Source organism: Entelurus aequoreus, linkage group LG27 (assembly GCF_033978785.1).
Source record: "Entelurus aequoreus isolate RoL-2023_Sb linkage group LG27, RoL_Eaeq_v1.1, whole genome shotgun sequence".
In the NCBI taxonomy this organism is placed as follows: domain Eukaryota; kingdom Metazoa; phylum Chordata; class Actinopteri; order Syngnathiformes; family Syngnathidae; genus Entelurus; species Entelurus aequoreus.
Window position 1 is genome coordinate 32,552,077 of NC_084757.1, and position 16,050 is coordinate 32,568,126.

A 16,050-nucleotide genomic window follows, 5' to 3' on the forward strand; every position below is an offset into this window, starting at 1 on the left:
AGTAATCACGCTGAATGACTGCTTGTATTGCATATGATATCACACACAAGTAACACTTCGGGACTGCTTGTATCGCACATGGTATCACACACAAGTAAACAGTCTGCAGGACTGCTTGTATCGCACATGATATCACACACAAGTAATCATGCTGAATGACTGCTTGTATCGCACATGATATCACACACAAGTAATCATGCTGAATGACTGCTTGTATCGCACATGATATAGCACACAGGTAAACACACTACAAGACTGCTTGCATCGCACATGATATCACACAAGTGATCATGCTGAATGACTGCTTGTATCGCACATGATATAGCACACAGGTAAACACACTACAGGACTGCTTGTATCGCTCACAAGTAAACACGCCACATGCCTGCTTGCGTCGCACATGGTATCACACGAGTAAACATGCTGCATGGCCACTTGTATCGCACATGATATCACACAAGTGATCATGCTGAATGACTGCTTGTATCGCACATGATATAGCACACAGGTAGACACACTACAGGACTGCTTGTACTGCTCACAAGTGAACGCGCCACACGCCTGCTTGCGTCGCACATGGTCTCACACGAGTAAACATGCTGCATGGCCACTTGCATCGCACATGATATCACACAAGTAATCATGCTGAATGACTGCTTGTATCGCACATGATATAGCACACAGGTAGACACACTACAGGACTGCTTGTACCGCTCACAAGTGAACGCGCCACATGCCTGCTTGCATCGCACATGATATCACACGAGTAAACATGCTGCATGGCCGCTTGTATCGCACATGATATCACACAAGTAATCATGCTGAATGACTGCTTGTATCGCACATGTTATAGCACACAGGTAGACACACTACAGGACTGCTTGTACCGCTCACAAGTGAACGTGCCACACGCCTGCTTGCATCGCACATGGTATCACACGAGTAAACATGCTGCATGGCCGCTTGTATCGCACATGACATCACACAAGTAAACATGCTGCAGGACCGTGTCGCACATGCTATCACACACACATGGCACGCAGCATGACTGCTTGCATTGCACATGATATCACTGTCTTGTACTTTTGCTGATAGAGAAATATGCGATATCAATATCGGATGGTGACGCCGTTAGCATTAGTTCAGTGAGAGTTGGTGTTAAGTGGTATTTGATGAAAGAAAGTGTGGATGAAGATGAACATTGAGCTCTCACACAAACATGGCTGCCATGATGTCATCCTTTATAACCTTTTTTTCTACACACTAGTACACAACTGTATAACACATTGGACCTGATGACGCTTACTTTGGCTTCTAAGTGTGTGTGTGTGTGTGTGTGTGTGTGTGTGTGTGTGTGTGTGTGTGTGTGTGTGTGTGTGTGTGTGTGTGTGTGTGTGTGTGTGTGTGTGTGTGTGTGTGTGTGTGTGTGTGTGTGTGTGTGTGTGTGTGTGTGTGTTCTCGTATCTCTACCCTTCTTGAGACATGAAGAAGGAAAAGTATCTTCCATATGAGGAGGTGTGAACAAGTGATGACATAAGTCATGGTCCTAATAACATTGCATCTAATAGAGAATGTCTCATTAGCGCCCCTGCTGGTGACATCTATCAAAATGAGGGTGGTCCCAAAAAGGAGGGATTTTTCAAATTGACTGTGTGTCGCTTTTGAAAGTGCTCCTCTTCTGGTCAACATATGAAATAACAGGTGCAATGCGCCCCCTTTGGCCACATTTTATTAAAAAAAAATATATATATATGTATATAGGGACCCATCCATCCATCCATCCATTTTCTACCGCTTATTCCCTTCGGGGTCGCGGGGGGCGCTGGAGCCTATCTCAGCTACAATGGGGCGGAAGGCGGGGTACACCCTGGACAAGTCGCCACCTCATCACAGGGCGTATATAGGGACATACTGTCATAACTTCAAGTAAGTAATGAAGATTAAAAACCAATTACAAACAAAAAATAAAATGTCTTATAAAATTGGGAACAATTTCTCATATTCTTTCTGTTTCTGTAATATTGCAACATTTTCTTGTAAAATTATTACTTTTTTAATGCAAACTGGTGACATTTGTCATTTAAAATTCCGACTTTTATCACAATATTGCCAACTTTTTGTTGTTGTAAAATAGTTGTGCAAAATGATGACTTTGGTCATCATTTTGCCAAGTAAAATTCAAATTATTATTATAATATTGCCAACATTTTTAAGTTTTCTTATAAATTGTGACTTTTGTCGAGTAAAATTAGGACTTCTCATAAAATTGCCAGAATTTTAAGCTTTTCTTATAAATGTGCGACTGTTATTGAGTAAAATTCCAAATTTTATCATAATATTGCACAAATTTTCAGTTTTTCTGAAATTTTGACTTGCATTGAGTAAAATTACGACTTTTGTCACAATATTGCCAACTTTTTTGTTGTTCTTGTAAAATAGTGATATTTTTTGCGCAAAATGAGGACTTTGGTCATAATTTTCCCAAGTAAAATTCCAATTATTATTGTAATATTGCCAACATTTTTAAGTTTTCTTATAAATTGTGACTTTTGTCGACTAAAATGACGACTATTTTCATAAAATTGCCAAAATGTTAAGCTTTTCTTGTAAAAGTGCGATTGTTATTGAGTAAAATTCCAACTTTTATCATAATATTGCACAAATGTTCAGTTTTCCTTGTAAAATTTTGACTTGCGTTGAGTAAAATCACGACTTTTATCACAATATTGCCAACTTTTTTGTTGTTCTTGTAAAATAGTGACATTTTTTTGTAAAATACCGATTATTATTATAATATTGCCAAAATGCTTAAGTTTTCTTATAAAATTGTGACTTTTGTTGAGTAAAATTACGACTCTTTTCATAAAACTGCCAAAAATTTTATCTTTTCTTGTAAAACTGTTATTTAGTAAAATTCCAACTTTTATCATAATATTGCACAAATGTTCAGTTTTTCTTGTAAAATTTTGACTTGCGTTGAGTAAAATTACGACTTTTATCACAATATTGCCAACTTTTTTGTTGTTCTTGTAAAATAGTGAAATTTTTTGCGCAAAATGATGACTTTGGTCATAATTTTCCCAAGTAAAATTCCAATTATTATTATAATATTGCCAAAAATTTTAAGTTTTCTTATAAATTGTGACTTTTGTCGAGTAAAATGACGACTCTTTTCATAAAATTGCCAAAATGTTAAGCTTTTCTTGTAAAAGTGCGACTGTTATTGAGTAAAATTCCAACTTTTATCATAATATTGCACAAATGTTCAGTTTTCTTTGTAAAATTTTGACTTGCGTTGAGTAAAATCACGACTTTTATCACAATATTGCCAACTTTTTTGTTGTTCTTGTAAAATAGTGACATTTTTTTGTAAAATACCGATTATTATTATAATATTGTCAAAATGCTTAAGTTTTCTTATAAAATTGTGACTTTTGTTGAGTAAAATTACGACTCTTTTCATAAAATTGCCAAAATTTTAATATTTTCTTGTAAAACTGTTATTTAGTAAAATTCCAACTTTTATCATAATATTGCACAAATATTCAGTTTTCCTTGTAAAATTTTGTCTTGCGTTGAGTAAAATTACGACTTTTATCACAATATTGCCAACTTTTTTGTTGTTCTCGTAAAATAGTGACATTTTTTGCGCAAAATGATGACTTTGGTCATAATTTTGCCAAGTAAAATTCCAATTATTATTATAATATTGCCAACATTTTTAATTTTTCTTATAAATTGTGACTTTTGTCGAGTAAAATGACGACTCTTTTCATAAAATTGCCAAAATTTTAAGCTTTTCTTGTAAAACTGTTATTTAGTAAAATTCCAACTTTTATCATAATATTGCACAAATGTTCAGTTTTTCTTGTAAAATTTTGTCTTGCGTTGAGTAAAATTACGACTTATCACAATATTGCCAACTTTTTTGTTGTAAAATAGTGACATTTTTTGTAAAATTCCGATTATTATTATAATATTGCCAAAATGTTTAAGTTTTCTTATAAAATTGTGACTTTTGTTGAGTAAAATTAGGACTCTTCATAAAATTGCCAAAATGTTAAGCTTTTCTTGTAAAACTGTTCAGTAAAATTCCAACTTTTATCATATTATTGCACAAATGTTCAGTTTTCCTCGTAAAATTTTGACTTGCGTTGAGTACAATTACGACTTTTATTATAACACCGCTAAAATTCTACGTTTTTCTTGTGAAATTGTGACCTTTTTCTTGTGAAATTCCAAGTCATTTTTCACAACAAGCTTTTTTATATTTGCATAGTATGTATATATTATTCATGTTGTAGATACAAATCTTTACGTATCTAGAAAGGTTGGTCCTGAAGAGGGAGGCATTTTTCACAGGTCTCAAGAAGGTGACAAATACAAGAATGCGTGCGTGCGTGCGTGCGTGCGTGCGTGCGTGCGTGCGTGCGTGCGTGCGTGCGTGCGTGCGTGCGTGTGTGTGTGTGTGTCACTTTGTTGACGCTCCCTGCCAGCTTCACTGACAAGTGTTAATCTAAGATATTCTTCACTAATAAGGCTTTCTACCGTCACGTGACGCAAAAGAACCAATGACAGGGCCTGGAACCGGCCAAAAGTGGGCGGGGCCTGCGTGTGTCAGAGTTCTCAGTGCAGCAAAAAGTGGCCTGGTGTGTGTGCACGAGTGCTGTGCACGAGTGCTCTCACCATGAAGATGAAGGAGGTTTCTACCGGAGCAGCAGAGTTTCTTCACTTGGACTTTCTGGCCAACACTGGAAAAGTTCTGTTTGTGTCTTTCAGCGATGATAAAGTAGTTGTTGTTGATCACATGTTCCATCCATCCCAGTGATCACATGTTCCATCCCAGTGATCACATGTTCCATCCCAGTGATCACATGTTCCATCCCAGTGATCACATGTTCCATCCCAGTGATCACATGTTCCATCCCAGTGATCACATGTTCCATCCCAGTCCTATGTGAGTGGCCAGCAGGTAACACATGGCCATCATGCAGGTGGTCACCATCATGGGGAAACCCAACCTGGCAGTCCAGGGAGGAAACTACCGTCAGTACATCACACTACACAATACACACACACTTCACAATACACACACTACACAATACACACTGTACAAGTACACAATACACACTGTACAAGTACACAGTATACACTGTACAAGTACACTCTGTACAAATATACACAGTACAAGTACACAGTACACACTGTACAAGTACAGTACACTCTGTACAAATACACACAGTACAAGTACACTCTGTACAAGTACACAATACACCCTACAGTACACAATACACACAGTACAAGTACACTGTACAAGTACACGGTACACACTGTACAAGTACACGCTGTACAAGTACACACAGTACAAGTACACAATACAGTACACGATACACACAGTACAAGTACACCCTGAACAGTACACTATTAATGCAAGTAGTAACTGCACTGCACTGTTTGTGTTGACATACTTACACGATGTTTGTGTTGACATGTATTAACACAAAATGTTTATGTTGTCATATATTTACACAATAATGTTTGTGTTGACATATTTACAAAATAATGTTTGCGTTGTCATATTTACACAATGATGTTTGTGTTATATTTACACAATGATGTTTGTGTTGACATATTTACACAATAATGTTTGTGTTGTCATATATTTACACAATAATGTTTGTGTGGACATATTTACAAAATAATGTTTTTGTTGTCATATTTACAAAATAATGTTTGTGTTGTCATATTTACACGATGATGTTTGTGTTATATTTACACAATGATGTTTGTGTTGACATATTTACACAATAATGACTGTGTTGTCGTATATTTACACAATAATGTTTGTGTTGCCATATGTACACAATAATGTTTGCGTTGACATATATTTACACAATACTGTGTGTTGATATACTTACACAATATTTGTGTTGACATATATTTACACAATGTTTGTGTTGACATATATTTACACAATAATGTTTATGTTGACAAATATTTACACAATAATGTTTGTGTAGACATAATATACAAACATACGTTTGTGTATCCAATACAGCAAAAATTGTGATACAAAGTGTCACAATGTTTGTGTTGACATATATTTACACAATGTTTGTGTTGACATATATTTACACAATAATGTTTGTGTTGACATATTTACACAATAATGTTTGCGTTGACATATATTTACACAATAATGTGTGTGTTGATATACTTACACAATATTTGTGTTGACATATACTTACACAATATTTGTGTTGACATATATTTACACAATGTTTATGTTGACAAATATTTACACAATAATGTTTGTGTAGACATAATATACAAACATACATTTGTGTATCCAATACAGCAAACATTGTGATACAAAGTGTCACAATGTTTGTGTTGACATATATTTACACAATGTTTGTGTTGACATATATTTACACAATAATGTTTATGTTGACAAATATTTACACAATAATGTTTGTGTTGACAAACATTTATACAATGTTTGTGTTGACATATACAGCATTTACAAAATGTTTGTGTTGACATATTTACACAATAATGTTTATGTTGACATATTTACACAATAATGTGTGTGTTGACATATATTTACACAATAATTTTTCTGTTGACATATATTTACAGAATAATATTTATGTTGACATATATTTACACAATGTTTGTGTTGACATGTATTAACACAAAATGTTTATGTTGTCATATATTTACACAATAATGTTTGTGTGGACATATTTACAAAATAATGTTTGTGTTGCCATATTTACACAACGATGTTTGTGTTAAATTTACACAATGATGTTTGTGTTGACATATTTACACAATAATGTTTGTGTTGTCGTATATTTACACAATAATGTTTGTGTTGCCATATTTACACAATAATGTTTGCGTTGACATATATTTACACAATACTGTGTGTGTTGATATACTTACACAATATTTGTGTTGACATATATTTACACAATGTTTGTGTTGACATATATTTACACAATAATGTTTATGTTGACAAATATTTACACAATAATGTTTGTGTAGACATAATATACAAACATACGTTTGTGTATGCAATACAGCAAAAATTGTGATACAAAGTGTCACAATGTTTGTGTTGACATATATTTACACAATGTTTGTGTTGACATATATTTACACAATAATGTTTGTGTTGCCATATTTACACAATAATGTTTGCGTTGACATATATTTACACAATAATGTGTGTGTTGATATACTTACACAATATTTGTGTTGACATATACTTACACAATATGTGTGTTGACATATATTCACACAATGTTTATGTTGACAAATATTTACACAATAATGTTTGTGTAGACATAATATACAAACATACGTTTGTGTATCCAATACAGCAAACATTGTGATACAAAGTGTCACAATGTTTGTGTTGACATATATTTACACAATGTTTGTGTTGACATATATTTACACAATAATGTTTATGTTGACAAATATTTACACAATAATGTTTGTGTTGACAAACATTTATACAATGTTTGTGTTGACATATACAGTATTTACAAAATGTTTGTGTTGACATATTTACACAATAATGTTTATGTTGACATATTTACACAATAATGTGTGTGTTGACATATATTTACACAATAATGTTTCTGTTGACATATATTTACAGAATAATATTTATGTTGACATATATTTACACAATGTTTGTGTTGACATGTATTAACACAAAATGTTTATGTTGTCATATATTTACACAATAATGTTTGTGTGGACATATTTACAAAATAATGTTTGTGTTGTCATATTTACACAACGATGTTTGTGTTAAATTTACACAATTATGTTTGTGTTGACATATTTACACAATAATGTTTGTGTTGTCATATATTTACACAATAATGTTTGTGTTGCCATATTTACACAATAATGTTTGCGTTGACATATTTACACAATACTGTGTGTGTTGATATACTTACACAATATTTGTGTTGACATATATTTACACAATGTTTGTGTTGACATATATTTACACAATAATGTTTATGTTGACAAATATTTACACAATAACGTTTGTGTAGACATAATATACAAACATACGTTTGTGTATCCAATACAGCAAACATTGTGATACAAAGTGTCACAATGTTTGTGTTGACATATACAGTATTTACAAAATGTTTGTGTTGACATATTTACACAATAATGTTTATGTTGACATATTTACACAATAATGTGTGTGTTGACATATATTTACACAATAATGTTTCTGTTGACATATATTTACACAATGTTTGTGTTGACATATATTTACACAATAATGTTTGTGTTGACATATATTATCACAATGTTTGTATTGACATATATTTACACAATAACGTTTGTGTTGACATATATACACAATAATGTTTGTGTTGACATATATTTACACAATAACGTTTGTGTTGACATATATACACAATAATGTTTTTGTTGACATATATTTACACAATAATGTTTATGTTGACATATATTTACACAATAATGTTTGTGTTGACATATATTTACACAATAATGTTTGTGTTGACATATATTATCACAATAATGTTTTTGTTGACATATATTTACACAATGTTTATGTTGACATATATTTACACAACGATTGTGTTGACATATATTTACAAATAATGTTTGTGTTGACAAATATTAACACAACAATGTTTGTGTTGACATGTATTTACACAATAATGTTTGTGTTGACATATTTACACAATAATGTTTGTGTTGACATATATATTTACACAATGTTTATCTTGAAATATATTTACACAATAATGTTTGTGTTGACATATATTAACACAATAATGTTTGTGTTGACAAATATTTACACAATGTTTGTGTTGAAATATATTTACACAATGATTGTGTTGACATCTGTTTACAAAATAATGTTTGTGTTGACATATATTTACACAATGATTATGTTGACATGTTTTAACACAAAATGTTTATGTTGTCATATATTTACACAATAGTGTTTGTGTGGACATATTTACAAAATAGTGTTTGTGTTGTCATATTTACACAACGATGTTTGTGTTAAATTTACACAATGATGTTTGTGTGGACATATTTACACAATAATGTTTGTGTTGTCGTATATTTACACAATAATGTTTCTGTTGACATATATTTACAGAATAATATTTATGTTGACATATTTACACAATGTTTGTGTTGACATGTATTAACACAAAATGTTTATGTTGACAAATATGTTTGTGTTGACATTTACAAAATAATGTTTGTGTTGACATATTTAGACAATGTTTGTGTTGACAAACATTTATATGTTTGTGTTGACATATTTACACACTAATGTTTGTGTTGACATATATTTACACAATGTTTGTGTCGACCAATAATGTTGACAAATAATAATAATAAACACAATAATGTTTATGTTGACAAATAGTTACACAATGTTTGCTGTGTTTGATGTACACTGACTACCCTCAAGTATTTTGACAAGATTATAGAAACCTGAGAGAAAAAATGGAGACTTTGCCCTAAGTTGTCAGCACTAACATGGAGGTTATTACAGTTATTGTTATTATAACTTACAGTGACTCACATTAAAAGAGGTGTGAGGCAAATGTCAGGATCAACTCCCAACATTTGAACGTATTAACTTTATGGATAATAATAATAATAATAATAATAAATAATAACTCAGCAGCAAGAGCTTCGACTTTTAGCTGACTACTAAACGTGAAAGAGTCAACTATCCTATTCTAATATTTCTCTTCTAATACAAATCATCAAAGTATTGAAATGTGTTATCTTCTAATACAAATCAAAGTATTCTAATGTGAATCACTGACCTTCTATAAATAAATTATCTTCTAATATAAATCAGTGACACATGGTCACACATGTGTTCTTGCTCAAGGGCACACTGGAAGAAGGTCAGTGCCTGCAGGGAACTACTCATTATTCATAAACATCATCATCACTCATTATTCATAACCATCATCATCATCATTTTTCTATTCTATATTATTTGTAGCTTGTGGGCTGTTGTGTGCTTAGCTGTTGTGTAGCTGCTAGTTCCTAGTAGCTCATAGCAGGGGTTCTTAACCGTTTTGACTTAGGGGCTTCACTTTTCCACTACCCGGGACCCACTCAAATTAGTCATCTTACTCTTGATTTTAATCATATTCCATAATTATAGTCAACCTACTTGTAGTTTACAACCTTGTCAAATGATATGAAAGCATCACTAAGATTATTTATAATATTATTAGTCATAGCGCAGGCTGATTAGAAAAATAAGTACAAATCAAATATAAGAAGGGGTTCATTAATAAATGGTGAAAAATGTATTTACATACAATTATGTTGTGCTAAAAGAAATGCATTAAATGATTAATGAATGTGTTTCTTCACTAAGCTGTCAATAAAATGATAATACAAATGCAGCTTCACCACTTTAGTCATAGTTTTTGTGTTTAACAAACTTCTCTATGACTTTAGCTGCAGACTTCTTCTGTTTGTTTGACATTGTCATTACTGCCACAAGTGGTGGAAAAGTGTATTACAACGGCCCTGTAAGTGAAGAATCGCTGGCCTGTAGCACAGCATTGTTTTTTAACATCCATCCATTTTCTACCGCTTTTCTTGTTTACCTTTTGGAAATGACTTTAGTAAAATAGAAGAAATTGTGTGATTTTATAAGCCGCTACTTTTTTCCTACACTTTGAACCCTCCGGCCTAAAAAAACGATGAGGCTAATTTATGGATTTGTCTTTCGCTGACCGCTGTAATAAAATGTTAAAAAAAAAAAAAAAAAGGCAAACACACTCACAATATCTTTTATTGTTTGTGCTACGGCGCCATCTTTTGGACGAGTTCATTCACTGCAGGTGCCGCATTGTCCTTCCATTTACGGGTAGTGCAGTCCATAGCGTTTCTACTTGTACGGATTCTTCATTCAACGTTTGTAAGTTTTACAATATATCTAAAACAATTCTTATTTACCAAACGTCCCATGTGTGTGGACTGTAGGAGTGTTTTCATGCATATTTGGAAATGACGCTAGAATCGTTAGCATTAGCTAATATGCTAACAAGTTCGCAAGTGTCTGTGTTAGTGTTATTAACTTACCACATTATTTTTGTATTGTTTCAGATTCACAGTGACACAAAATGTCACCGTGGAGTTATTGAGTCTGTTTAACTGATTGGAGAGCTAGCTTTGTCGCACTTTTATTATTTCATTATTTTTATCTTGCAATTTTACTTTTTATCCGAACCCTTTCACAGTATTTATTTTGCACTATCTTGTTTAGCTTATGCATTGTTTATGTTCTTTGTTTGTTTTTTGCTCTATGCTTTTTAACCTGTAAAGCACTTTGGTCCAATTTAAAAATGCTATATAAATAAAGTTGCCTTGCCCTGCCTTGCCTAAAGGGTCCATGACGATGACTTCTGTTTTGTTTGATCAGCCGTTTTACTGCCGTTTTACAGATGATTATTGACTATTTTATTGATTATGGGACAAGCAGTAGAAAATGGATGGATGGTACTTTTTCGTCACTTATTGTTTGTCTTTGGTACACTATTGTGTATATTTTAGGCCATTGGTTCTTTGTTTTATTTTTACAAAAAAAAAAAAAATATATATATATATATATATATATATATATATATATATATATATATATATATATATATATATATATACATATATATATATATATCGCTCTTTTTATCTTTGGTATGAACATTATTATGTAAAGTCGAAGTTATTGTTTTTTTGTTTTTTTTGGTTCTTTGTTGTTGCTATTTTTGTATTACAATATTTTATTATTTGATCATGTTGTACTGCATTGTAATCTTTTGTTTTGTGATTGTGTGATGTTTTTTGCCTGGACTGTAGTGTAGACTAATGGGGGTCCTTAATAAACTAAACACCGTTTGGAAAACATTTAAATATGTAAATAAACCAAATATTTCTGTGTAAATAATTAATTTCACAACGTATATATATCTGTGGCTTATGCATATAATATACAGTATGTAAAAATATATTTTTCCCCTACAATTTAGTCCGAAAAAAAAGCCTGTAGAAACTTAGTCTATTTAAAAGCCCAGGCCATCTTTAACGTTCTCATTTCCACCAAAAAATTGCTGTTCTGGAACGCGTCACCGTTGCCTCCAAGTCTGCACTTCTGTGCGCCTCGTACTTGCTGTGGTCTGAAGGACAACTCCAGTACTTTGAGTGCAGCCTGCAACCATTAAAGCAGTGGCTAGTTTCAAATGAAGCCAATCAAGCGCACTTAAGTCCTGCAGACTTGCGCACGACGAGAGCGCATGGTGTACTTTTTGATGAAGTGGAGAAACGCGGGCATTTGGCGTGTTTCTCAATGTTCCGGGGCTAGTGCATGCATATTAATGGGATGACTGTATGGGAACATATGCGGGGAATTAACATGCAAGCAAGCCTGCAGGCGGCCGCACTACAGCGCACCTCCTTAGTGTACTTGTGACAGTTTGAATGTTGGCGGTGGACAAGAAGGCACTCACTTGAAGAACTCCATGAAGGAGAAGCCGTAGCCGTGCTGCTCGGCGATGCCCGCACACACCACGTTGGCAGACGCGCCAATTAGTGTGCCGTTTCCTGCACAGAAACAACACAGACAAGGATTTCTACAAGTACTAGGAAATAAATATACTGTGTGCACACAGGTGATGGAAAACTGAAGTTTCCAAAAGTTCAACATTGAAGTGTTTGACACTTTGTTACAGTTTTTTTTTATCATTTTATTAAATGAAAAAATCTCACTTTTTGAAAGAGAACTGCACTTTTTTTCTTTTGGATTTTTTTCTGTCATTCACAATCCTTAATTAAAGGCCTACTGAAAGCCACTACTAGCGACCACGCAGTCTGATAGTTTATATATCAATGATGAAATCTTAACATTGCAACACATGCCAATACGGCCGGGTTAACTTATAAAGTGACATTTTAAATTTCCCGCTAAACTTCCGGTTGAAAACGCCTATGTATGATGACGTATGTGCGTGACGTCAATGGTTGAAACGGAAGTATTCGGACACCATTGTATCCAATACAAAAAGCTCTGTTTTCATCTCTAAATTCCACAGTATTCTGGACATCTGTGTTGGTGAATCTTTTGCAATTTGTTTAATGAACAATGAAGACTGCAAAGAAGAAAGTTGTAGGTGGGATCGGTGTATTAGCGGCTGGCTGCAGCAACACAACCAGGAGGACTTTGACTTGGATAGCAGACGCGCTATCCGGCGCTAGCCGCCGACCGCATAGATGATCGGGTGAAGTCCTTCGTCCTTCCGTCGATCGCTGGAACACAGGTGAGCACGGGTGTTGATGAGCAGATGAGGGCTGGTTGGCGTAGGTGGATAGATAATGTTTTTAGCATAGCTCTTTGAGGTCCCGTAGCTAAGTTAGCTTCAATGGCGTGGTTAGCAACAGCATTGTTAAGCTTCGCCAGGCTGGAAAGCATTAACCGTGTATTTACATGTCCATGGTTTAATAGTATTGTTGATTTTCTGTCTATCCTTCCAGTCAGGGGTTTATTTATTTTGTTTCTATTTGCAGTTAAGCCCGATGCTATCACGTTAGCTCCGTAGCTAAAGTGCTTCACCGATGTATTGTCGTGGAGACAAAAGTCACTGTGAATGTCCATTTCGCGTTCTCGACTCTAATTTTCAAGAGGATATAGTATCCGAGGTGGTTTAAAATACAAATCCGTGATCCACAATAGAAAAAGGAGAAAGTGTGGAATCCAATGAGCCAGCTTGTACCTAAGTTACGGTCAGAGCGAAAAAAGATATGTCCTGCACTGCACTCTAGTCCTTCACTCTCACGTTCCTCATCCACAAATCTTTCATCCTCGCTCAAATTAATGGGGTAATCGTCGCTTTCTCGGTCCGAATCGCTCTCGCTGCTGGTGTAAACAATGGGGAAATGTGAGGAGCCTTTCAACCTGTGACGTCACGCTACTTCCGGTACAGGCAAGGCTTTTTTTATCAGCGACCAAAAGTTGCAAACTTTATCGTCGTCGTTTTCTACTAAATCCTTTCAGCAAAAATATGGCAATATCGCGAAATGATCAAGTATGACACATAGAATGGATCTGCTATTCCCGTTTAAATAAAAAAAAATCATTTCAGTAGGGCTTTAAGACAAAATCACATACAGTCGCAATCAAAAGTTGTAAAGAACATATTGTCATGGCTGTCTTGAGTTTCCAATCATTTCTACAACTCTTAATTTTTTTGTGATAGAGTGATTGGAGCACATACTTGTTGGTCACAAAAAACATTCATGAAGTTTAGTTCTTTTATGAATTTATTATGGGTCTACTGAAAATGTGACCAAATGTGCTGGATCAAAAGTATACATACAGCAATGTTAATATTTGCTTACATGTCCCTTGGCAAGTTTCACTGCAATAAGGCACTTTTGGTAGCCATCCACAAGCTTCTGCTTGAATGTTTGACCACTCCTCTTGACAAAATTGCTGCAGTTCAGCTAAATGTGTTGGTTTTCAGACATGGACTTGTTTCTTCAGCATTGTCCACACGTTTAAGTCAGGACTTTGGGAAGGCCATTCTAAAACCTTCATTCTAGCCCGATTTAGCCATTCCTTTGCCACTTTTGACGTTTGTCCTGGTGGAACACCCAACTGCACCCAAGATCCAACCTCCGGGCTGATGATTTTAGCTTGTCCTGAAGAATTTGGAGTTAATCCTCTTTTTTCATTGTCCCATTTACTCTCTGTAAAGCACCAGTTCCATTGGCAGCAAAACAGGCCCAGAGCTTAATACTACCACCACCATGCTTGACGGTAGGAACAATTTCCCTTGTGGATCAATAAAGTTTGTCTAAGTCCAAGTTATGCAGCTACAGTATCGCCATACTGAGCTGCTGCATCGCCTCCGAGTTGGTAAAAGTTCATTCTAAATCATCAATCTTGCCTCTCATCTGGACAGTAGAAGGTTGTGGTCATGAACCGAGAAGTTGGTCATCTTTGCTACGTGAGGATTATGAATAATTCTTCATGTAAATGGGAAGATATACACTACCGTTCAAATGTTTTAGGTCACCCAAACAATTTTGTGGAATAGCCTTCATTTCTAAGAACAAGAATAGACTGTCGAGTTTCAGATGAAAGTTCTCTTTTTCTGGCCATTTTGAGCGTTTAATTGACCCCACAAATGTGATGCTCCAGAAACTCAATCTGCTCAAAGGAAGGTCAGTTTTGTAGCTTCTGTAACGAGCTAAACTGTTTTCAGATGTGTGAACATGATTGCACAAGGGTTTTCTAATCATCAATTAGCCTTCTGAGCCAATGAGCAAACACATTGTACCATTAGAACACTGGAGTGATAGTTGCTGGAAATGGGCCTCTATACACCTATGTAGATATTGCACCAAAAACCAGACATTTGCAGCTAGAATAGTCATTTACCACATTAGCAATGTATAGAGTGTATTTCTTTAAAGTTAAGACTAGTTTAAAGTTATCTTCATTGAAAAGTACAGTGCTTTTCCTTCAAAAATAAGGACATTTCAATGTGACCCCAAACTTTTGAACGGTAGTGTACATCTGGCAGATATAACATCCCATCCGTCGGCATCCCAGTGAGAGCAGACATTGTACAGCAAGTGATTGTTTTATTATGTTGGTAGTTAATTCTTCATTTAAACGGGAAGTTATAAACATCCCATCCATTGACATCCCAGTGAGAGCAGACGTTGAACAGCAAGTGATTGTTTTTTTATGTTGGTAGTTGGTATTTCTTGTTTAGCATTTAGCAATACTGCTACATGCTGGGTCTGCTTATCAAACCGCGTCTAAAACTTGTAGATCATCCTTTTTGTATTCAGGCTCAAAAATATACGTTTCTGGATCATCATTTGTTCCAAAACAGTGGCCGTCTCTCATGAAGTCTGTTGTAATTAGTAGTGTTGTTATTGTTGGAAGAAGTGAATGTTGTGATGTCGAAGTATGTTTAAAAT

At 34.4% G+C, this 16,050-nt stretch overlaps 1 protein-coding gene across 1 annotated transcript in view; it reads right to left on the bottom strand.

The window, feature by feature from the left end:
* Positions 1-1,353: 1,353 nt before the first annotated feature.
* oca2 (oculocutaneous albinism II) overlaps positions 1,354-16,050 on the bottom strand; it is a 151,012-nt gene continuing 136,315 nt past the window's right edge. The window contains 2 exon segments of the mRNA XM_062038403.1: positions 1,354-5,021; positions 12,570-12,663. Coding sequence (XP_061894387.1) covers positions 4,934-5,021; positions 12,570-12,663 — 182 coding nt within the window. The 3' untranslated portion in view covers positions 1,354-4,933.